Raw genomic sequence first — 24,083 nt, forward strand, 5'->3', positions numbered from 1 at the left:
CTTCAATCTCCCATTGAAACCCCCCATCTACTGCCTTCAATCTCCCATCGAAACCCCCCTTCTACTGCCGTCAATCTCCCACTGAAACCCACTTCTCCTGCCTTCAATCCCCCATCGAAACACCCCTTCTACTGTGTTCAATCTCCCATGGAAACCCCCTTCTACTGTGTTCAATCTCCCATCGAAACACCCCTTCTTCTGCCTTCAACCCCCCATTGAAACCCCCCTTCTACTGCCTTCAATCTCCCATTGAAACCCCCCTTCTACTGCCTTCAATCCCCCATTGAAAAACCCCTTCTACTGCCTTGAATCTCCCATCGAAACACCCCTTCTACTGCCTTCAATCTCCCATTGAAACCCCCTTCTACTGCCTTCAATCTCCCATCGAAACCCCCCTTCTACTGCCTTCAATCACCCATTGAAACCCCCCTTCTACTGCCTTCAATCCCCCATCGAAACACCCCTTCTACTGCCTTCAATCTCCCATCGAAACCCCCCTTCCACTGCCTTCAATCTCTATTGAAACCCCCCTTCTACTTCCTTCAATCCCCCATCTAAACACCCCTTCTACTGCCTTCAATCTCCCATTGAAACCCCCCATCTACTACCTTCAATCCCCCATCGAAACATCCCTTGTACTTCCTTCAATCTCCCATTGAAACCCCCTTCTACTGCCTTCAATCCCCCATCGAAACCCCCCTTCTACTGCCTTCAATCACCCATTGAAACCCCCCTTCTACTGCCTTGAATCCCCCATCGAAACACCCCTTCTACTGCCTTGAATCTCCCATCGAAACCCCCCTTCTACTGCCTTCAGTCTTCCACTGAAACCCCCCTTCTACTGCCTTCAATCTCCCATTGAAACCCCCCATCTACTGCCTTCAATCTCCCATCGAAACCCCCCTTCTACTGCCGTCAATCTCCCACTGAAACCCCCCTTCTCCTGCCTTCAATCCCCCATCGAAACACCCCTTCTACTGTGTTCAATCTCCCATGGAAACCCCCTTCTACTGTGTTCAATCTCCCATCGAAACACCCCTTCTACTGCCTTCAATCCCCCATTGAAACCCCCCTTCTACTGCCTTCAATCTCCCATTGAAACCCCCCTTCTACTGCCTTCAATCCTCCATCGAAATACCCCTTCTACTGCCTTCAATCTTCCACTGAAACCCCCTTCTACTGCCTTCAATCCCCCATCGAAACACCCCTTCTACTGTGTTCAATCTCCCATTGAAACCCCCTTTCTACTGCCTTCAATCTCCCATTGAAACCCCCTTCTACTGCCTTCAATCTCCCATCGAAACACCCCTTCTACTGCCTTCAATCTCCCATTGACACCCCCCTTCTACTGCCTTCAATCTCCCATTGAAACCCCCCTTCTACTGCCTTCAATCTCCCATTGAATCCCCCTTCTCCTGCCTTCAATCCCCCATCGAAACACCCCTTGTACTGCCTTCAATCTCCCATTGAAACCCCCCTTCTACTGCCTTCAATCTCCCATCGAAACCCCCCTTCTACTGCCTTCAATCACCCATTGAAACCCCCCTTCTACTGCCTTCAATCCCCCATCGAAACACCCCTTCTACTGCCTTCAATCTCCCATCGAAACCCCCCTTCCACTGCCTTCAATCTCCATTGAAACCCCCCTTCTACTGCCTTCAATCCCCCATCTAAACACCCCTCCTACTGCCTTCAATCTCCCATTGAATCCCCCAATCTACTGCCTTCAATCTCCCATCGAAACCCCCCTTCTACTGCCGTCAATCTCCCACTGAAACCCCCCTTCTACTGCCTTAAATCCCCCATCGAAACACCCCTTCTACTGTGTTCAATCTCCCATTGAATCCCCCCTTCTACTGCCTTCAATCTCCCACTGACACCCCCCTTCTACTGCCTTCAATCTCCCATTGAAACCCCCTTCTACTGCCTTCAATCTCCCATTGAAACCCCCCTTCTACTGCCTTCAATCTCCCATTGAAACCCCCCTCCTACTGTGTTCAATCTCCCAGAGAAACCCCACTTCTACTGCCTTCAATCTCCCATTGAAACCTCCTTCTACTGCCTTCAATCGCCCATTTAAAACCCCCCTTCTACTGCCTTCAATCTCCCATCAAAACACCCCTTCTACTGCCTTCAATCTCCCATTGAAACCCCCCTACTACTGCCTTCAATCTCCTATTGAACCACCCGTTCTACTGCCTTCAATCCCCCATCGAAACACCCCTTCTACTGTGTTCAATCACCCATTGAAACCCCCTTCTACTGTGTTCAATCTCCCATCGAAACACCCCTTCTACTGCCTTCAATCCCCCATTGAAACCCCCCTTCTACTGCCTTCAATCTCCCATTGAATCCCCCTTCTCCTGCCTTCAATCCCCCATCGAAACACCCCTTGTACTGCCTTCAATCTCCCATTGAAACCCCCCTTCTACTGCCTTCAATCTCCCATCGAAACCCCCCTTCTACTGCCTTCAATCACCCATTGAAACCCCCCTTCTACTGCCTTCAATCCCCCATCGAAACACCCCTTCTACTGCCTTCAATCTCCCATCGAAACCCCCCTTCCACTGCCTTCAATCTCTATTGAAACCCCCCTTCTACTTCCTTCAATCCCCCATCTAAACACCCCTTCTACTGCCTTCAATCTCCCATTGAAACCCCCCATCTACTACCTTCAATCCCCCATCGAAACATCCCTTGTACTTCCTTCAATCTCCCATTGAAACCCCCCTTCTACTGCCTTCAATCCCCCATCGAAACCCCCCTTCTACTGCCTTCAATCACCCATTGAAACCCCCCTTCTACTGCCTTGAATCCCCCATCGAAACACCCCTTCTACTGCCTTGAATCTCCCATCGAAACCCCCCTTCTACTGCCTTCAGTCTTCCACTGAAACCCCCCTTCTACTGCCTTCAATCTCCCATTGAAACCCCCCATCTACTGCCTTCAATCTCCCATCGAAACCCCCCTTCGACTGCCGTCAATCTCCCACTGAAACCCCCCTTCTCCTGCCTTCAATCCCCCATCGAAACACCCCTTCTACTGTGTTCAATCTCCCATGGAAACCCCCTTCTACTGTGTTCAATCTCCCATCGAAACACCCCTTCTACTGCCTTCAATCCCCCATTGAAACCCCCCTTCTACTGCCTTCAATCTCCCATTGAAACCCCCCTTCTACTGCCTTCAATCCTCCATCGAAATACCCCTTCTACTGCCTTCAATCTTCCACTGAAACCCCCTTCTACTGCCTTCAATCCCCCATCGAAACACCCCTTCTACTGTGTTCAATCTCCCATTGAAACCCCCTTTCTACTGCCTTCAATCTCCCATTGAAACCCCCTTCTACTGCCTTCAATCTCCCATCGAAACACCCCTTCTACTGCCTTCAATCTCCCATTGAAACCCCCCTTCTACTGCCTTCAATCTCCCATTGAATCCCCCTTCTCCTGCCTTCAATCCCCCATCGAAACACCCCTTGTACTGCCTTCAATCTCCCATTGAAACCCCCCTTCTACTGCCTTCAATCTCCCATCGAAACCCCCCTTCTACTGCCTTCAATCACCCATTGAAACCACCCTTCTACTGCCTTCAATCCCCCATCGAAACACCCCTTCTACTGCCTTCAATCTCCCATCGAAACCCCCCTTCCACTGCCTTCAATCTCCGTTGAAACCCCCCTTCTACTGCCTTCAATCCCCCATCTAAACACCCCTCCTACTGCCTTCAATCTCCCATTGAAACCCCCAATCTACTGCCTTCAATCTCCCATCGAAACCCCCCTTCTACTGCCGTCAATCTCCCACTGAAACCCCGCTTCTACTGCCTTAAATCCCCCATCGAAACACCCCTTCTACTGTGTTCAATCTCCCATTGAATCCCCCCTTCTACTGCCTTCAATCTCCCACTGACACCCCCCTTCTACTGCCTTCAATCTCCCATTGAAACCCCCTTCTACTGCCTTCAATCTCCCATTGAAACCCCCCTTCTACTGCCTTCAATCTCCCATTGAAACCCCCCTCCTACTGTGTTCAATCTCCCATTGAAACCCCACTTCTACTGCCCTCAATCTCCCATTGAAACCTCCTTCTACTGCCTTCAATCTCCCATTGAAACCCCCTTCTACTGCCTTCAATCTCCCATCGAAACACCCTTCTACTGCCTTCAATCTCCCATTGAAACACCGCTTCTCCTGCCTTCAATCTCCCATTGAAACCCCCTTCTACTGCCTTCAATCTCCCATCGAAACCCCCCTTCTACTGTGTTCAATCACCCATTGAAACCCCCTTCTACTGTGTTCAATCTCCCATCGAAACACCCCTTCTACTGCCTTCAATCCCCCATTGAAACCCCCCTTCTACTGCCTTCAATCTCCCATTGAATCCCCCTTCTCCTGCCTTCAATCCCCCATCGAAACACCCCTTGTACTGCCTTCAATCTCCCATTGAAACCCCCCTTCTACTGCCTTCAATCTCCCATCGAAACCCCCCTTCTACTGCCTTCAATCACCCATTGAAACCCCCCTTCTACTGCCTTCAATCCCCCATCGAAACACCCCTTCTACTGCCTTCAATCTCCCATCGAAACCCCCCTTCCACTGCCTTCAATCTCTATTGAAACCCCCCTTCTACTTCCTTCAATCCCCCATCTAAACACCCCTTCTACTGCCTTCAATCTCCCATTGAAACCCCCCATCTACTACCTTCAATCCCCCATCGAAACATCCCTTGTACTTCCTTCAATCTCCCATTGAAACCCCCTTCTACTGCCTTCAATCCCCCATCGAAACCCCCCTTCTACTGCCTTCAATCACCCATTGAAACCCCCCTTCTACTGCCTTGAATCCCCCATCGAAACACCCCTTCTACTGCCTTGAATCTCCCATCGAAACCCCCCTTCTACTGCCTTCAGTCTTCCACTGAAACCCCCCTTCTACTGCCTTCAATCTCCCATTGAAACCCCCCATCTACTGCCTTCAATCTCCCATCGAAACCCCCCTTCTACTGCCGTCAATCTCCCACTGAAACCCCCCTTCTCCTGCCTTCAATCCCCCATCGAAACACCCCTTCTACTGTGTTCAATCTCCCATGGAAACCCCCTTCTACTGTGTTCAATCTCCCATCGAAACACCCCTTCTACTGCCTTCAATCTCCCATTGAAACCCCCCTTCTACTGCCTTCAATCTCCCATTGAAACCCCCCTTCTACTGCCTTCAATCTCCCATTGAATCCCCCTTCTCCTGCCTTCAATCCCCCATCGAAACACCCCTTGTACTGCCTTCAATCTCCCATTGAAACCCCCCTTCTACTGCCTTCAATCTCCCATCGAAACCCCCCTTCTACTGCCTTCAATCACCCATTGAAACCCCCCTTCTACTGCCTTCAATCCCCCATCGAAACACCCCTTCTACTGCCTTCAATCTCCCATCGAAACCCCCCTTCCACTGCCTTCAATCTCCCATCGAAACCCCCCTTCCACTGCCTTCAATCTCCCATTGAAACCTCCTTCTACTGCCTTCAATCGCCCATTTAAAACCCCCCTTCTACTGCCTTCAATCTCCCATCAAAACACCCCTTCTACTGCCTTCAATCTCCCATTGAAACCCCCCTACTACTGCCTTCAATCTCCTATTGAACCACCCGTTCTACTGCCTTCAATCCCCCATCGAAACACCCCTTCTACTGTGTTCAATCACCCATTGAAACCCCCTTCTACTGTGTTCAATCTCCCATCGAAACACCCCTTCTACTGCCTTCAATCCCCCATTGAAACCCCCCTTCTACTGCCTTCAATCTCCCATTGAATCCCCCTTCTCCTGCCTTCAATCCCCCATCGAAACACCCCTTGTACTGCCTTCAATCTCCCATTGAAACCCCCCTTCTACTGTGTTCAATCTCCAATCGAAACACCCCTTGTACTGCCTTCAATCTCCCATTGAAACCCCCTTCTACTGCCTTCAATCTCCCATCGAAACACCCCTTCTACTGCCTTCAATCTCCCATTAAAACCCCCCTTCTACTGCCTTCAATCCACCATTGAAACACCCTTCTACTGCCTTCCATCTCCCATTGTTCCCCCCTTCTACTGCCTTCACTCTCCCATAGAAACCCCCCTTCTACTGTGTTCAATCTCCCATTGAAACCTCCCTTCTACTGCCTTCAATCTCCTATTGAAACCCCCCCTTCTTCTGCCTTCAATCTCCCATTGAAACCCCCTTCTACTGCCTTCAATCTCCCATTGATACCCCCTTCTACTGCCTTCAGTCTCCCATCGAAACACCCCTTCTACTGCCGTCAATCTCCCACTGAAACCCCCCTTCTACTGCCTTAAATCCCCCATCGAAACACCCCTTCTACTGTGTTCAATCTCCCATTGAATCCCCCCTTCTACTGCCTTCAATCTCCCACTGACACCCCCTTCTACTGCCTTCAATCTCCCATTGAAACCCCCTTCTACTGCCTTCAATCTCCCATTGAAACCCCCCTTCTACTGCCTTCAATCTCCCATTGAAACCCCCCTCCTACTGTGTTCAATCTCCCAGAGAAACCCCACTTCTACTGCCTTCAGTCTCCCATCGAAACACCCTTCTACTGCCTTCAATCTCCCATTGAAACCCCCCTTCTACTGCCTTCAATCGCCCATTTAAAACCCCCCTTCTACTGCCTTCAATCTCCCATTGAAACCCCCTTCTACTGCCTTCAATCTCTCATTGATACCCCCTTCTACTGCCTTCCATCTCCCATTGTTCCCCCCCTTCTACTGCCTTCACTCTCCCATTGAAATTCCCTTTCTACTGCCTTCAATCTCCCATTGAAACCCCCTTTCTACTGCCTTCAATCTCCCTTCGAAACACCCCTTCTACTGCCTTCAATCTCCCATTGAAACCCCCCTTCTACTGCCTTCAATCCCCCATTGAAACACCCTTCTACTGCCTTCCATCTCCCATTGTTCCCCCCTTCTACTGCCTTCACTCTCCCATTGAAACCCCCTTTCTACTGCCTTCAATCTCCCATAGAAACCCCCTTCTACTGCCTTCAATCTCCCATCGAAACCCCCTTTCTACTGCCTTCAATCTCCCATTGAAACCCCCCTTCTACTGCCTTCAATCTCCCATTGAAACCCCCTTCTACTGCCTTCAATCTTCCACTGAAACCCCCCTTCTACTGCCTTTAATCCCCCATCGAAACACCCCTTCTACTGTGTTCAATCTCCCATTGGAAACCCCCTTTCTACTGCCTTCAATCTCCCATTGAAACCCCCTTCTACTGCCGTCAATCTCCCACTGAAACCCCCCTTCTACTGCCTTAAATCCCCCATCGAAACACCCCTTCTACTGAGTTCAATCTCCCATTGAATCCCCCCTTCTACTGCCTTCAATCTCCCACTGACACCCCCTCCTACTGTGTTCAATCTCCCATTGAAACCCCCTTCTACTGCCTTCAATCTCCCATTGAAACCCCCCTTCTACTGCCTTCAGTCTCCCATCGAAACACCCTTCTACTGCCTTCAATCTCCCATTGAAACCCCCCTTCTACTGCCTTCAATCTCCCATTGAAACCCCCCTACTACTGTGTTCAATCTCCAATCGAAACACCCCTTGTACTGCCTTCAATCTCCCATTGATACCCCCTTCTACTGCCTTCCATCTCCCATTGTTCCCCCCTTCTACTGCCTTCAATCTCCCATCGAAACACCCCTTCTACTGCCTTCAATCTCCCATTGAAACCCCCCTTCTACTGCCTTCAATCCCCCATTGAAACACCCTTCTACTGCCTTCCATCTCCCATTGTTCCCCCTTTCTACTGCCTTCAATCTCCCATAGAAACCCCCCTTCTACTGTGTTCAATCTCCCATTGAAACCTCCCTTCTACTGCCTTCAATCTCCCATTGAAACCCCCTTCTACTGCCTTCAAACTCCCATTGAAACCCCCTTCTACTGCCTTCAATCTCCCATTGAAACCCCCTTCTACTGCCTTCAATCTCCCATTGAAACCCCCTTCTACTGCCTTCAGTCTCCCATCGAAACCCCCCTTCTACTGCCTTCAAACTCCCATTGAAACCCCCTTCTACTGCCTTCAATCTCCCATCGAAACACCCCTTCTACTGTGTTCAATCTCCCATGGAAACCCCCTTCTACTGTGTTCAATCTCCCATTGAAACCCGCCTTCTACTGCCTTCAATCCCCCATTGAAACCCCCCTTCTACTGCCTTCAATCTTCCACTGAAACCCCCTTTCTACTGCCTTCAATCCCCCATCGAAACACCCCTTCTACTGTGTTCAATCTCCCATTGAAACCCCCCTTCTACTGCCTTCAATCCCCCATCGAAACACCCCTTCTACTGTGTTCAATCTCCCATTGAAACCCCCCTTCTACTGCCTTCAATCCCCCATCGAAACACCCCTTCTACTGTGTTCAATCTCCCATTGAAACCCGCCTTCTACTGCCTTCAATCCCCCATTGAAACCCCCTTTCTACTGCCTTCAATCTCCCATTGAAACCCCCTTCTACTGCCTTCAATCTCCCATTGAAAGCCCCCTTCTACTGCCGTCAATCTCCCACTGACACCCCCCTTCTACTGCCTTCAATCTCCCATTGAAACCCCCCTCCTACTGTGTTCAATCTCCCAGAGAAACCCCACTTCTACTGCCTTCAATCTCCCATTGAAACCTCCTTCTACTGCCTTCAATCTCCCATTTGAAACCCCCTTCTACTGCCTTCAAACTCCCATTGAAACCCCCTTCTACTGCCTTCAATCTCCCATTGAAACCCCCTTCTACTGCCTTCAATCTCCCATTGAAACCCCCCTTCTGCTGCCTTCAATCTCCCATTGAAACCCCCCTTCTACTGCCTTCAATCTCCCATTGAAACCCCCCTTCTACTGCCTTCAATCTCCCATTGAAACCCCCCTTCTACTGCCTTCAATCTCCCATTGAAACCCCCCTTCTACTGCCTTCAATCTCCCATAGAAACCCCCCTTCTACTGTGTTCAATCTCCCATTGAAACCCCCCTTCTCCTGCCTTCAATCTCCCATTGAAACCTCCCTTCTCCTGCCTTCAAACTCCCATTTTTGCAGATTTTCCCCGAAATGATTCCCACTCTTTTGAGTAAAAATAATTCCCGCATCTCTGCTTTGACATTGTGTACAACCAGTCACTGTTCTTTTTGTCTCATTTCAAATGGTTTACGTTTGTTTTCCTTCCACCGCGGATGAAGGAGGAGTTTGATCTGCCAGCCCCGCCTCCAGGGCGTCTCCTGCGCCGGCACGTCCGAACCATCCGTGAGGTGCGCACGGTGCTGACCCGTATTATCACCGACGTCTACTACGTAGACGGGAAAGAGGTAGACCGCAAAGTAACTGAGGTAAGAACGCATTTGGGGGCGCCGGGTGGGATGGGTTTGGGGTTGGTGATTCGAGGCAGGCAAACACAGTCGGCTCCTTGAGCGCAGCGGCAAAGCTGATAACATAAGAACTAGGAGCAGCAATAGGCCATTTTGCCGCCAAACCTGCTCTGACATTCAGGGGCAGCAGGGTAGCACAGTGGTTAGCACCGTTGCTTCACAGCGCCAGGGTCCTGGGTTCGATACCCGGCTTGGGTCACTGTCTGTGCGGAGTCTGCACGTTCTCCCCGTGTCTGCGTGGGTTTCCTCCGGGTGCTCCGGTTTCCTCCCACAAGCCCCGAAAGACGTGCTGTTAGGTGAATTGGACATTCTGAATTCTCCCTCTGTGTACCCGAACAGGCGCCGGAGTGTGGCGACGAGGGGATTTTCACAGTAGCTTCATTGCAGTGTTAATGTAAGCCCACTTGTGACAATAATAAAGGTTATTATTATGAAGATCATGGCAGATTTTCTCGCTCAAATCCACTTTCCCGCCCCAAGTGTCTCGAATGTACTCCACAACCGAGGGCGCACGAGAAAGATTTGCAGCCCTGTGAAGACATTGCTCGTCATGTTGACCCTGAATATCCTGAGACTGTGACAATGGTTCTAGTTTCTCTCGAGCCCAGGGAAACAGCCCCTCACCGTCGACCCAGCTTGGAACAGTTGGTGGAGGATGGAACTGCAGTCAAACTTTACACGTTTTCAGAGGCAATTATTTTCAGAGCTTCACGAAACGAGCGAGTGCTCAGTGACCCGGCAATCACTCTTTCAGTCTGTGTCCGTTTCAAGGGGCACAGGACGATCCCAAGTTAATTCCCTCGATCTGCCGGCAGCTGCAGGCCGTGAATTTACAACAAACAAACACACACACACAGCACGGAAATGGGTCTCTGCTGGGGCTTTGCTGCAAGTGAGCCTCCTTATCCGGCTCTCTTCATCTCTCCCCATCAGCAGAGCCATCTGATCGTTTGTAGCTTTTGTTTATGCAGCTCTCACTTAAGTCCACACCCCCGCAGCACTCCCTCAGTACTGACCCTCTGACAGTGCAGCACTCCCTCAGTACTGACCCTCTGACAGTGCAGCACTCCCTCAGCACTGACCCTCTGACAGTGCAACACTCCCTGAGTACTGACCCTCTGACAGTGCCGCACTCCCTCAGTACTGACTCTCTGACAGTGCAGCACTCCCTCAGTACTGACTCTCTGACAGTGCGGGACTCCCTCAGTACTGACCCTCTGACAGTGCAGCACTCCCTCAGTACTGACCCTCTGACAGTGCGGCACTCCCTCAGTACTGACCCCCTGACAGTGCGGCACTCCCTCAGTACTGACCCTCTGACAGTGCAGCACTCCCTCAGTACTGACCCTCTGACAGTGCGGCACTCCCTCAGTACTGACCCTCTGACAGTGCAGCACTCCCTCAGTACTGACCCTCTGACAGTGCGGCACTCCCTCAGTACTGACCCTCTGACAGTGCGGCACTCCCTCAGTACTGACCCCCTGACAGTGCGGCACTCCCTCAGTACTGACCCTCTGACAGTGCAGCACTCCCTTAGTACTGACCCTCTGACAGTGCGGCACTCCCTCAGTACTGACCCTCTGACAGTGCAGCACTCCCTCAGTACTGACCCTCTGACAGTGTGGCACTCCCTCAGTACTGACCCTCTGACAGCGCAGCACTCCCTCAGTACTGACCCTCTGACAGAGCAGCACTCCCTCAGTACTGACCCTCTGACAGAGCAGCACTCCCTCAGTACTGACCCTCTGACAGTGCAGCACTCCCTCAGTACTGACCCTCTGACAGTGCAGCACTCCCTCAGTACTGACCCTCTGACAGTGCGGCGCTCCCTCAGTACTGACTCTCTGACAGTGCAGCACTCCCTCAGTACTGACCCTCTGACAGTGCGGCACTCCCTCAGTACTGACCCTCTGACAGAGCAGCACTCCCTCAGTACTGACCCTCTGACAGAGCAGCACTCCCTCAGTACTGACCCTCTGACAGAGCAGCACTCCCTCAGTACTGACCCTCTGACAGTGCAGCACTCCCTCAGTACTGACCCTCTGACAGTGCAGCACTCCCTCAGTACTGACCCTCTGACAGTGCGGCGCTCCCTCAGTACTGACTCTCTGACAGTGCAGCACTCCCTCAGTACTGACCCTCTGACAGTGCAGCACTCCCTCAGTACTGACTCTCTGACAGTGCAGCACTCCCTCAGTACTGACTCTCTGACAGTGCAGCACTCCCTCAGTACTGACCCTCTGACAGTGCAGCACTCCCTCAGTACTGACTCTCTGACAGTGCAGCACTCCCTCAGTACTGACTCTCTGACAGTGCAGCACTCCCTCAGTACTGACCCTCTGACAGTGCGGCACTCCTTCAGTACTGACCCTCTGACAGTGCGGCACTCCCTCAGTACTGACCCTCTGACAGTGCGGCACTCCCTCAGTACTGACCCTCTGACAGTGCGGCACTCCCTCAGTACTGACCCTCTGACAGTGCAGCACTCCCTCAGTACTGACCCTCTGACAGTGCGGCACTCCCTCAGTACTGACCCTCTGACAGTGCGGCACTCCCTCAGTACTGACTCTCTGACAGTGCAGCACTCCCTCAGTACTGACCCTCTGACAGTGCGGCACTCCCTCAGTCCTGACCCTCTGACAGTGCGGCACTCCCTCAGTACTGACTCTCTGACAGTGCGGCACTCCCTCAGTACTGACCCTCTGACAGTGCGGCACTCCCTCAGTACTGACTCTCTGACAGTGCAGCACTCCCTCAGTACTGACCCTCTGACAGTGCGGCACTCCCGCAGTCCTGACCCTCTGACAGTGCGGCACTCCCTCAGTACTGACTCTCTGACAGTGCAGCACTCCCTCAGTACTGACCCTCTGACAGTGCAGCACTCCCTCAGTACTGACCCACTGACAGTGCAGCGCTCCCTCAGTACTGACCCTCTGACAGTGCAGCACTCCCTCAGTACTGACCCTCTGACAGTGCAGCACTCCCTCAGTACTGACCCTCTGACAGTGCAGCACTCCCTCAGTACTGACCCTCTGACAGTGCAGCACTCCCTCAGTACTGACCCTCTGACAGTGCGGCACTCCCTCAGTACAGACCCTCTGACAGTGCAGCACTCCTGCAGTACTGACCCTCTGACAGTGCAGCACTCCCTCAGTACTGACCCTCTGACAGTGCGGCACTCCCTCAGTACTGACCCTCTGACAGTGCGGCACTCCCTCAGTAGTGACCCTCTGACAGTGCGGCACTCCCTCAGTACTAGGTTAGGTTGATTGGCCATGATAAATTGCCCTTAGTGTCCAAAATTGCCATTAGCGTTGGGTGGGGTTACTGTGTTATGGGGATAGGGTGGAGCTGTTGACCTTGGGTAGGGTGCTCTTTCCAAGAGCCGGTGCAGACTCGATGGGCTGAATGGCCTCCTTCTGCACTGTAAATTCTATGACGATACTCCAGTGGAGAGTACTGACCCTCTGACAGTCCGGCACTCCCTCAGTACTGACCCTCTGACAGTGTGGCACTCCCTCAGTACTGACCCTCTGACAGTGCGGCACTCCCTCAGTACTGACCCTCTGACAGTGCGGCACTCCCTCAGTACTGACCCTCTGACAGTCCGGCACTCCCTCAGTACTGACTCTCTGACAGTCCGGCACTCCCTCAGTGCTGACCCTTTGACAGTGCAGCACTCACTCAGTACTGACCCTCTGACAGTGCGGCACTCCCTCAGTACTGACCCTCTGCCAGTGCGGCACTCCCTCAGTACTGACTCTCTGACAGTGCGGCACTCCCTCAGTACTGACCCTCTGACAGTCCGGCACTCCCTCAGTACTGACTCTCTGACAGTCCGGCACTCCCTCAGTGCTGACCCTTTGACAGTGCAGCACTCACTCAGTACTGACCCTCTGACAGTGCGGGGCTCCCTCAGTACTGACTCTCTGACAGTCTGGCACTCCCTCAATGCTGACCCTTTGACAGTGCAGCACTCACTCAGTACTGACCCTTTGACAGTGCAGTACTTCATCAGTACTGACCCTCTGACAGTGCAGCACTCCCTCAGTGCTGACCCGTTGACAGTGCAGCGCTCCCTCAGTACTGACCCTCTGACAGTGCGGGACTCCCTCACTGACGCTCTGACAGTGCGGGACTCCCTCAGTACTGTCCCTCTGACGGTGCAGCACTTCCTCGGTACTGACCCTCTGACAGTGCAGCACTCCCTCAGTACTGACTCTCTGACAGTGCAGCACTCCCTCAGTACTGACCCTCTGACAGTGCGGTTCTCCCACTGAATGTGCCAAGAATGATTTCATGCTGAACTCCCCATAGGGCTCTTTGAACCCACTAGAACATACAGTGCAGAAGGGGGCCATTCGGCCCATTGAATGCACCAACGCACTTAAGGCTCACTATTTCCACACTATCTCTGTAACCCAATAATCCCTACCCTTTTTGGACACTAAGGGCAATTTATCATGGCCAATCACCTAACCTGCACGTCTTTGGATTGTGGGAGGAAACCAGAGCACCCGGAGGAAACCCACGCACACACGGGGAGGATGTGCAGACTCCGCACAGACAGTGACCCAAGCCGGAATCGAACCTGGGACCCTGGTGTTGTGAAGCCACAGTACTAGCCACTTATGCTACCGTGCTGCCCACTATGCTGATATCTTTGGGGTGTGATTGTTTAACCGTGGCTGATAACTAAATAAATGTTAAATCTTAATTTGGAAAGTGGGATGGACAGCATTTCACTCTGCGCCTTTCTCTCTGTCCCTGTTTTATTTCACTAGGAGAGTGAAGAGCCGGTGATGGAATGTCGGGAATACGAGAATGAAGTCTCTCCATCTCGTGCCACAAGTTCTATGACGTCTGGAGACTTGGGGGACATCAGTTCCCTCTCCTCGAAGGCCTCAAGCCTACTGCGGGCCTCCAGCGGAGCCAGCAGCGTCGCGTCACTGGCTCACAGCAGTAGCAGCAGTGCGGGAGGGGGATTCGCCTCTCATGAGCGGGGAAGAGGTGGGGGCGCCGCCCGGGGTAGGAACGGAGGAGCTGACCCTCGGGAGTTTGTGGTGCCGAGTGGCAGAGGACTGCAGTCTAAACTCAGGTGGGCACCAGTGGGATGGAATTAGATACAGAGCCAAGCTCCCTCTACACTGTCCCCATCAAACACTCCCAGGGCAGGTACAGCACGGGGTTAGATATTGAGTAAAGCTCCCTCTACACTGTCCCCATCAAACACTCCCAGGACAGGTACAGCATGGGGTTAGATACAGAGTAAAGCTCCCTCTACACTGTCCCCATCAAACACTCCCAGGACAGGTACAGCACGGGGTTAGATACAGAGTAAAGCTCCCTCTACACTGTCCCCATCAAACACTCCCAGGACAGGTACAGCACGGGGTTAGATACAGAGTAAAGCTCCCTCTACACTGTCCCCATCAAACACTCCCAGGACAGGTACAGCACGGGGTTAGATACAGAGTAAAGCTCCCTCTACCCTGTCCACATCAAACACTCCCAGGGCAGGTACAGCACGGGGTTAGATACAGAGTAAAGCTCCCTCTACGCTGTCCCCATCAAACACTCCCAGGACAGGTACAGCACGGGGTTAGATACAGGACTATGTGTGACGTTTTCAGTCTCACCCTGTGGTCTCTGTGTGAAACGGTCAATGGAGAGGTTATTGGTGCTATTGGAATTCACACCGGACTTTGTATTGAACCAAAATCCCCTCTATAAATATTTATTGTCAGCATCTTAAAAAATATCTTAATGTAGCAGCTGAACAGGGGTAACTTGGGGGAACGTCGCTTCGTACAGAGGCTCCCTGCCTGCTGGGGGTCTGGGCTGGTCCTCCATCCACAACATGTGAGAGGGGCTGGTGTCAGCTCAGTGTGGTTTGGGAGGGAGGTGCCAGGCCAGGCGACTGTCTCGCTTTAGAATGGGCACCATCCCAGGGAGCAGTCTGCCTGCGAGAGCCTGTCGTCTGCAACTCCCTCCTGTTTTTATTTTCCAGCCCCAGGAAGGTCGGTGCCCAATTCTGGTCACCCTCCAAACAGCCGCTGTCCGGAGTGTCCGAGAGTGCCGAGATGTTGGCCAAACAGCTGCCGAGAAGCCCTGCCCCCCGGGGCAGGGGCAAACGAGGACGCCCGCCGATCCGATCGTTGGTTGGGAGGTGAGCTGCTGGGGAACACGGGCGTGCCCGTCCCGGGGAAGCGGGATCCATCCGGTCGGTGCTCCTGTGCTTTGCTGGGTAATGCCCTTTACCCCACCCTGATCAGCTGACCCCTCCAATGCCAACTGCCGGTCAGTTTCTGACCCTGTCTTGCCGCCTCTCTCCTCCCCCTCCCTGTAGGGTGACTGGGTTTAAAGTAGATACTGACTGCCAGGTAATGGTCACGCAGTGAGTCAGTGCTGCTTACGGTTATTCATTTGGGAACAGTTCTCATGTAGGGGGAGAGCTCAGCCTTTGTTAGATTCTCACAACTATGGAACTTTTAACTGAGGCATTAATGTGAGGCCTCGACCAAAATCACACAGTCCGCAAGAGGCCATTCGGCCCAGCGAGCCTGCATCGGCAAAAAAAAAAAACCCACTCTAATCTACACTAATCCCACTTCACCACTTGGCCCAGAGCTGGGAATGTAATGCAACTTCAAGTGCTTTTCAAAGCTTGTGAGGTTCCTGCCTCACCTACCCTCCCAGCCCGTGCATTCCAGATTCCCAGCACCCTTGGTCAAAATATCTTTCCTCAAATCATCTCTAAACCTCCTGCCTTTCACCTTAAAATTTTGCCCCCCCTTGTCTCTATCCACCCAGCCCATGTCCCTCATAATCGTATACACCTCAATCAGGTCCCCCCCCCCCCCCACCCTCAGCCTTCTCTGCTCCAAAGGAAACGCCCCGAGCTTATCCAGCCTCTTCCCGGCTAAAACGCTCCATCCCACGTAACATCCTGGTGAATCTCCTCTGCACCCCCTCCAGTGCAATCACATCTTTCCTATAATGTGGTGACCAGAACTGCACACAGTGCTCCAGCTGTGGCCAAACTGATGTCCTGTACAGCCCCAACGTAACCTCCCTGCTCTTATAATCTGTGCCACGGCCGATAACGACAAGTGTCCCGAAAGCATTCATAACTACCCTATTAACCTGTCCTGCCGTCTTCAGGGATCTGTGGACAAACATCACAAGATACCGCTGTTCCTCTGAGCTGCCTGGTGTCGTGCCGTTCGTTGAGTCCTCCCTTGTCTTGTCACACCTTCCAAAGTGCATCACCTCGCACCTTTCAGGGTTAAACTTCATCTAACCTAACCTCTGACCTGCCCATCTGACCAATCCTATATCCTCCTTTAACCAAGACCACCTTCACTGTCAACCTTCCGGCCTAGCTTCTACTTTCCGATGGGTGTCAAGGACCCGATGACGCTATTATCCTGGGCCAATACTTATCCCCCAGCCTACATCGCTCAAAAACAGAGTCACACTGCCTGTGGGAGCTTCCCGTGCACAGATTGAAGCCGTGTTTCCTACATGACTGCATCTCAAAGATGTCCTGAAGCGGTGAAAGTCGCTACGCAAATGTAATTGTTGTAGCATCCCCATCACCTTTTTAAGAAAATCCTGCTTTCAAATTCTTTGATGGGATGTGGGCGTCGCTGGTCAGGCCAACATTTGTTTTATTGCCCCGGCCAGTTCAGAGAGCAGTTAAGAGTCACGTGTAGTCCAGATTTCCTTCCTTAAGGACATTAGTGAACCAGATGGTTTGTTTTTTTTAAACAACAACTTAATGTTCACCTTTACTTCGACTAGTTTTCAATTCCAGATTTTATGAATCGAAACTAAATTACATCGTCAGCCTACTATGACGGGTATTGAACTCGTGACCCTGGAGCGTTAGCCTGGGCCCCTGGATTACCGCTCCCAGTAACCATTTCCTGTTGAATACACCACCGGCAATGCCAGGATTTGAAGGTCCCAAAGTGGGAATCGAACCCACGACCTTCTGATTCACAAAATCACAGAATACTACAGTGCAGAAGGGGCCCTTCGGCCCATCGAGCCGTCACCGACCCAATAGAGTCATGGGGGTAAAGAAATCCTCAAAAGCCTCCTTCCTATGACCGAGAGCTTTGATCAGCTCGGATGTGTGTCGGTATCGGCCCCTTGGTGCTTCAGGTTAACCATGTACCTCATGGTGCCCCCGCCCGGGTAGCACCTTGGGACGTTTTAATAGGCGCCAGGTAAATGCAAGTTTAATTTCTTCAGGGAAAGTAGAAGTTCCTGAGGCGGCGTGGAGGTTGGGGAGCAGAGGCCGGCAGCACTGGAGGGTCAGGTTCAAGCGCCGTGGAACCAGGGCGACAATGTGAGCTACAGCGAAGCCCGTCCACAGTGAGCGCTCGAAGCTGCCGCCATGCGCCGCATCTCAAAGGAAAATGGGAGTTGAATCCCTCGTTTGGAGCCAAGGGGAGTAAACGTGACTTTGTTTTCCCTCGTGTTTTTCTTCCTCTCTACCGCCTCTTGTCTCTTGTCGCCGTCTTGTTCTCACGCAGGGAGATGATGCAGGTGTCGCCCCGGGCACGCGGGGAGGAGCGTTCAAGCACCACTTCCCCCGAGGAGGAGCACTACACCCGCATTGCGGCGCGCCCCCCCGAGAAGGCAGTGCCCTCGCCCTTCCCCCGCTCGGGCTCACCGGAGATCCCGCCCCTGCTGGCGTCGCCGCCCTCTGACCTGACGCTCCCGGCCTCTCAGGCCAGTAGCTTTGTGGGGCTGCGCGTGGTCGCCAAGTGGTCGTCCAACGGATACTTCTACTCGGGAGCGATTACCCGCGACTCCGGCGATGGCAAGTACAAGGTGCTGTTCGACGATGGCTACGAGTGCGAAGTGCCGGGCAAGGACATCCTGCTGTGCGATCCCATCCCCGTGGAGACGGAGGTGACGGCCCTCTCTGACGACGAGTACTTCAGTGCAGGTATTTGGTGTTGGCTCGCAGGCAGGGCGTAGCGGGATGTCACCGCACTGGTGACCCAGAGAGCCTGGTTCGAAACCCACTGCGGGCAGCTGGGGAGAATTGCAGGGAAAAGACCTGAAATACATTAGTAAGGCCATTCAGCCCCTTGATTCTGGTACACCAGGACAGGAGTCCATTCAGCCCCTCGAACCTGGTACACGGGGACAGGAGTCCATTCAGCCCCTCAAACCTGGTACACCAGGACAGGAGTCCATTCAGCCCCTCGAACCTGGTACACGGGGACAGGAGTCCATTCAGCCCCTCGAACCTGGTACACCAGGACAGGAGTCCATTCAGCCCCTTGAACCTGGTGCACCAGGACAGGAGTCCATTCAGCCCCTCGAACCTGATACACGGGGACAGGAGTCCATTCAGCCCCTCGAACCTGGTACACGGGGACAGGAGTCCATTCAGCCCCTCGAACCTGGTACACCAGGACAGGAGTCCATTCAGCCCCTCGAACCTGGTGCACAGGAACAGGAGATCATTCAGCCTGTCGAACCTGGGACACAGACACAGGAGGTGGCCATTCAGCCCATTGAGCCTGTTCTGCGATTCAGATTGTGGATGATCTCTACCGTAACTCCATTTACCCACTTTGCTTCCTGAGCCAAATAAAAACCTCATCAGTCAAATTGACCATGAATCTGTTGGGTTGAGGTATTGCATTGGAGTATCGGCCTGGGTTTAGCGCCGTACGTTCCTTTTCCCACCAGCAGCTTGACCCTTCAGCCCATCCTCTGGATCCTCTCCCACCCTTTCTGGTTGTGGCTGTTTTCATCTCTCTTCTGAAGCTTTTTCCATTCCTACCTGTTTGTACCCCACTCTTTGTTAAAGGCAGGGGGAAGGTGTAAAGTGTTGGCCGCTCCGGTTTGTCGGCGCATGAACTAGTCTCTGCCTTTCAGCCCCTTTACCCTGGTCAATGTCTACATCAATTCCACTTCCTTGCCCAATTCTTCGTCTGTATCCATTATCTTGTGACATGGTCGGCTAAATTATCTAACAATCACTCCCTTACTAGGCCATACCCCCCAATTCTCTTTCGTGTCCAAAATCTTTATTTTACGGGATGTGGGCTTCGCTTGCTCGGACACCATTCATTGCCGGTCCCTAGTTGCCCTTCAGAATGCCTTTGTGTTGTATGCAAGCTATTCCAGTACAGCTACAACACTGCCATCTGCCTGCCAATGTGGGAAAGTGCCCAGGTGAAATGAAAATCGCTTATTGTCACAAGTAGGCTTCGAATGAAGTTACTGTGAAAAGCCCCTAGTCGCCACATTCCAGCGCCTGTTCGGGGAGGCTGGTACGGGAATTGAACCGTGCTGCTGGCCTGCTTTGGTCTGCTTTAAAAGCCAGCGATTTAGCCCTGTGCTAAACCAGGTGTGTCCTATACACAAAAGGCCACACCAATAACCTGCTCACGGACGCTCAGTTTGGGTTCCGCCAAGGTCGTCTGGCTCCTGACCTCATTGCAGCCTTGGTTCAAACATGGACAAAAGAGCTGAACTCCAGAGGGGAGGTGAGAGTGACTGCCCTTGACATCAAGGCAGCATTTGACCGAGTGTGGCATCAAGGAGCCAAAACCGGAGTCAATGGGAATCGGGGGGAAACTCTCCGCTGGTTGGGGTCATACCCGGCACAAAGGAAGATGGTTGTGGTGGTTGGAGGTCAATCATCTCAGCTCCAGGACATCACTGCAGGAGTTCCTCAGGGTCGTGGCCTCGGCCCCAACCATCTTCAGCTGCTTCATCAATGACCTCCCTTCCATCGTAAGGTCAGAAGTGTCGCGCACAACAGCCAGCACCGTTCACGGCTCAGATACTGAAGCAGTCCATGTCCAAACCTGGACAACAATTTTTTTAAAAACAATCCTGGTTTTCTCTCGTTTGTTTCAAAGGGGAACTCTTTATCAGGTGTCTCACAATATGCCGTGTTCGCTGAGGAACACTTGAAGCTTTCGAGACTCCGATCTGAATTTTTTAACGTTACATGGGATCGCTGGCTGGGCCAGTATTTATTGCCCTTCCCTAAGAAAGACGTGCTTGTTGGGTGAATTGGACATTCTGAATTCTCCCTCTGTGTACCCGAACAGTCTACAGCCGGAATGTGGCGACGAGGGGATTTTTACAGTGACTTCATTGCAGTGTTAATGTAAGCCTACTTGTGACACTAATAATGATTATTATTGCCTAAACTGAGTGGCTTACCCGTCACATTTCAGAGGCATTTAAGAGTCAACCACATTGCGGTGGGCCTGGAGTCACGTGTAGGCCAGACCGGGTAAGGAGGGCAGATTTCCTTCCCTAAAGGACCTGATGGTTTTTTATGACAATTGACAACAGTTTCATGATCAACTTTAGACTCTAAATTCCAGATTTTTATTGAATTCAAGTTTCACCATTTGCCCTGCTGGGATTTGGACCCGGGTGGCCAGAATATTACGCTGTGTCTCTGGATTATAAATACAGTGACAATACCACAACCTCCCACTAATATTAGATATTTATCAGGTGAGGTGGGTAGGTGGCGTTGCAGAGGGGATCACTCAGAGTTTGTTACTCTTGTATTCTGACCCTATTGAGGTTACGGGTGAAGACAGTGACCGTCGTGTGTGCCGTTATCTGCAGGTATTGTAAAGGCTCACCGGAAGGAGGCCGAGGAGTTTTATTACTGCATTGAGAAGGATGGTCTGCAGAAATGGTACAAGCGAATGGCGGTCATCCTATCGCTGGAACAGGGAAACCGGCTTCGTGAACAGTTTGGTCTCGACCCCTGTGAGGCCGCCACCCCCCTCACCATGGCAGCGGACATCAGCTTGGGTAAGTGGGGAAAGTGCCCAGTGATACCTCAGGGGGGGCTCCTTTTGCTGGGGACCTGTCTGTAATGTTCTTGTCGGATGGCCTGATTTATTACAAGAACACTTGTAAAGCTATAAATGACCAACTGTGGGTAAACTATATACAAAACAAAAGATGAATAACAGTACGATCAACCACAAGAAACCTCTCTCCAGCTTCCTCCAGCCAGTCTGAGGGTCATCTGACTCTTAACATTCACTTATATACTAGTGAGACTCCTAGTGGTCAGTCGGTGCATTTCAACACAACCATGATATCACTACACTGTCCTTGCCTCAGTTGGCCGTCCATTGTTGCCCGAGGCTCAGCAGTGACTGCAGCCAGGCTATTGAACCGCGGAGGGCATCACTGGTCTGATCTGCTCCTCCCCTGACGTGGCACTGCTGGCCGCACGGAGCTGGGAATCCTGGTCAATTTTGGAGGGCGATGGCGGGGTTATCAACTGCCCGCCTGAGTGAAGCCAGATGTTGACCTGCTCCAGATGGTTCAGTCTACAGTGGAGATACTGCACCTGCAGCAGAGGAGTTCTGCTGATGGACATCAAACTGGGAGGGAGCCTTGGTAAGTGAAGGCGAGTGTGGCTGCATCATGTCCAGGGTGGATAGCATGTAAAAGGAAACTTGTATAGAATCCCACTGCACAGAAGGAGGCCATTAGAGGTTGGCCCTTCGAAAGATCAATCCGATTATACCCAAACTACTTTTTCCCTGCATAGCCCTGCAGACTGTTCCATTTCAACTATTTATCCGTTTCCTTTTGAAAATTACGCTTGAATCTACTTCGGAGTCCTCCGGGACAGACCCTCCTGCCAGTGAAGACGTGGTCTTTTCCTGCTCTCTCCGTGGAGACGTATCCCAGATTCTCCAGCCGCTCCCCGGACTGAAGTCTCGTACGGCTGTAACCGTTCTGATCAATCTCCTCCCCGCCCTCTCTGAGGTTTAGACCTCCTCCCTGCCGTGCGGAGCACCCAGAATTGAACCCAGCCCTCCGGCCGAGGCCTCAGCTGTGGCTTCTAAATGTTTGGCGTAACTTCCCCTTGTTTACCGTACTCTGTCTCAATTTGTGGCAGATTCAATGGGGCATTCCACTGGGCATTAGGAAATTATTTCTGTTCAAGTAATCATGTGGAGGGTTACGGGGAAATGGCACTAAGTCATGATTAAATTACTGCAGTTTTATTGGGGTGTTTTAGAGTTGTAGGCTCGTGAATTTAAGCTGCCCAAACACATTTAGTTTGGAACCCTCTGAGTCCGGGAGGTGGGGATGTTAATCCCGCTCCCTATGCCAAGGTCGGTGGAGAAGGTTCCCTGTTCCGAGTTGCCCTTTGACAACACGGCAGCACAAGTGGATAGCACTGAGGCTTCACAGCGCCAGGGTCCCAGGTTCGATTCCCGGCTTGGGTCACTGTCCGTGTGGAGTCTGCACGTTCTCCCCGTGTCTGCGTGGGTTTCCTCCGGGCGCTCCGGTTTCCTCCCACAGTCCAAAGGCGTGCTTGTTAGGTGGGATGGCCGCGATAAATTGCCCTTAGTGTCCAAAAAAGGTTAGATGGGGTTATTGGGTTATGGGGATAGGGTGGAAGTGAGGGCTTTAAGTGGGTCGGTGCAGACTTGATGGGCCGAATGGCCTCCTTCGGCACTGCATGTTCTATGTTGACACACTGTTCTGCCATTAACACGTTCTGATCTCTTTATGTGCCACTATCAGCACCCTTCTCAGCCTTAATCACCCCCGTTTGCATTCCCTTTGCCTTTCTGTTCACTCCACCTATTGCTGGCTCCCTGTCCAGCCCCCCCCCCACACACACACACACACAACAGTACACATCTGACCCCATTTCCAGTTCTCTCCAGCTGTGGCAAAGAGTCACCCAGCCTCAAGACGTCAGCTCCCTTCTCTCTCCAAAGATGCTGAGATTGTCCGGTATTTCCTGCTTGTTGTTTCAGATTCCAGCATCCGCAGTAATTAGCTTTTATTCACTTAAGTCACGGTGCTGGTTTGGAGAGACGCTGCAGACACGATGGGGCAAAATGTGGCCTCCCGCCCCATGACGATTCGGTGATTCTATTTATAAATGCGTTTATGTAATTTGTACCACTTTGTACTCGATGTAGTATTTAATAATTTGTCATTACTGTTTTAGCCACCCTGATGCTTAAATCCCTCCATGGCCTTTTCCATCCTAACCTCAGTTATCCTCCTCCTGCGCTATAATTTAAAAAAAATAATAATATTTTTTGTCACAAGTAGGCCTACATTAACACTGCAATGAAGTTACTGTGAAAATCCCCTAGTTGCCACATTCCGGCGCCTGTTCGGGTGCACGGAGGGAGAATTCAGAATGTCCGATTCAGAATGTCTAACAGCACGTCTTTCGGGGAATGTGGGAGGAAACCGGAGCACCCGGAGGAAACCCACGCAGACACGGGGAGAACGTGCAGACTCCGCACAGACAGTGACCCAAGCCGGGAATCGAACCCGGGACCCTGGGGCTGTGAAGCAACAGTGCTAACCACTGTGCTACCGCAATGCTGAGATATATGTGCACCTCTAATCCTTGCCTCGTGTGCATCCCCCAATCCCATCGCTCCACCACTGACGGCCGTGCCTTCAGCTGCCTGGAATTCAAAGAACAATGCAGCACAGGAACAGGCCCTTCGGCCCTCCAAGCCTGTACCGGTCATGATACCACCCTTGGCCAAAACCCTCAGCACTTCCTAGTGCCGTATCCCTCTATACCCATCCTACCCAAGTATTTGTCAAGATGCCTTTTGAACGCCGTTAATGTATCTGCTTCCACAGCCTCCCCTAGCAACACGTTCCAG

General features: G+C 52.2%; 1 protein-coding gene across 1 annotated transcript in view; it reads left to right on the plus strand.

Annotated features, from left to right (window-relative positions):
* The window catches only part of tp53bp1 (tumor protein p53 binding protein, 1), a 294,166-nt gene that overhangs the window by 251,573 nt on the left and 18,510 nt on the right, over positions 1–24,083 (plus strand). The window contains 5 exon segments of the mRNA XM_072492591.1: positions 9,214–9,360; positions 14,184–14,497; positions 15,410–15,568; positions 17,946–18,364; positions 21,031–21,222. Of these exon segments, the coding sequence (XP_072348692.1) occupies positions 9,214–9,360; positions 14,184–14,497; positions 15,410–15,568; positions 17,946–18,364; positions 21,031–21,222 (1,231 nt within the window).

Source organism: Scyliorhinus torazame, chromosome 30 (assembly GCF_047496885.1).
Source record: "Scyliorhinus torazame isolate Kashiwa2021f chromosome 30, sScyTor2.1, whole genome shotgun sequence".
Classification (NCBI taxonomy): Eukaryota; Metazoa; Chordata; class Chondrichthyes; order Carcharhiniformes; family Scyliorhinidae; genus Scyliorhinus; species Scyliorhinus torazame.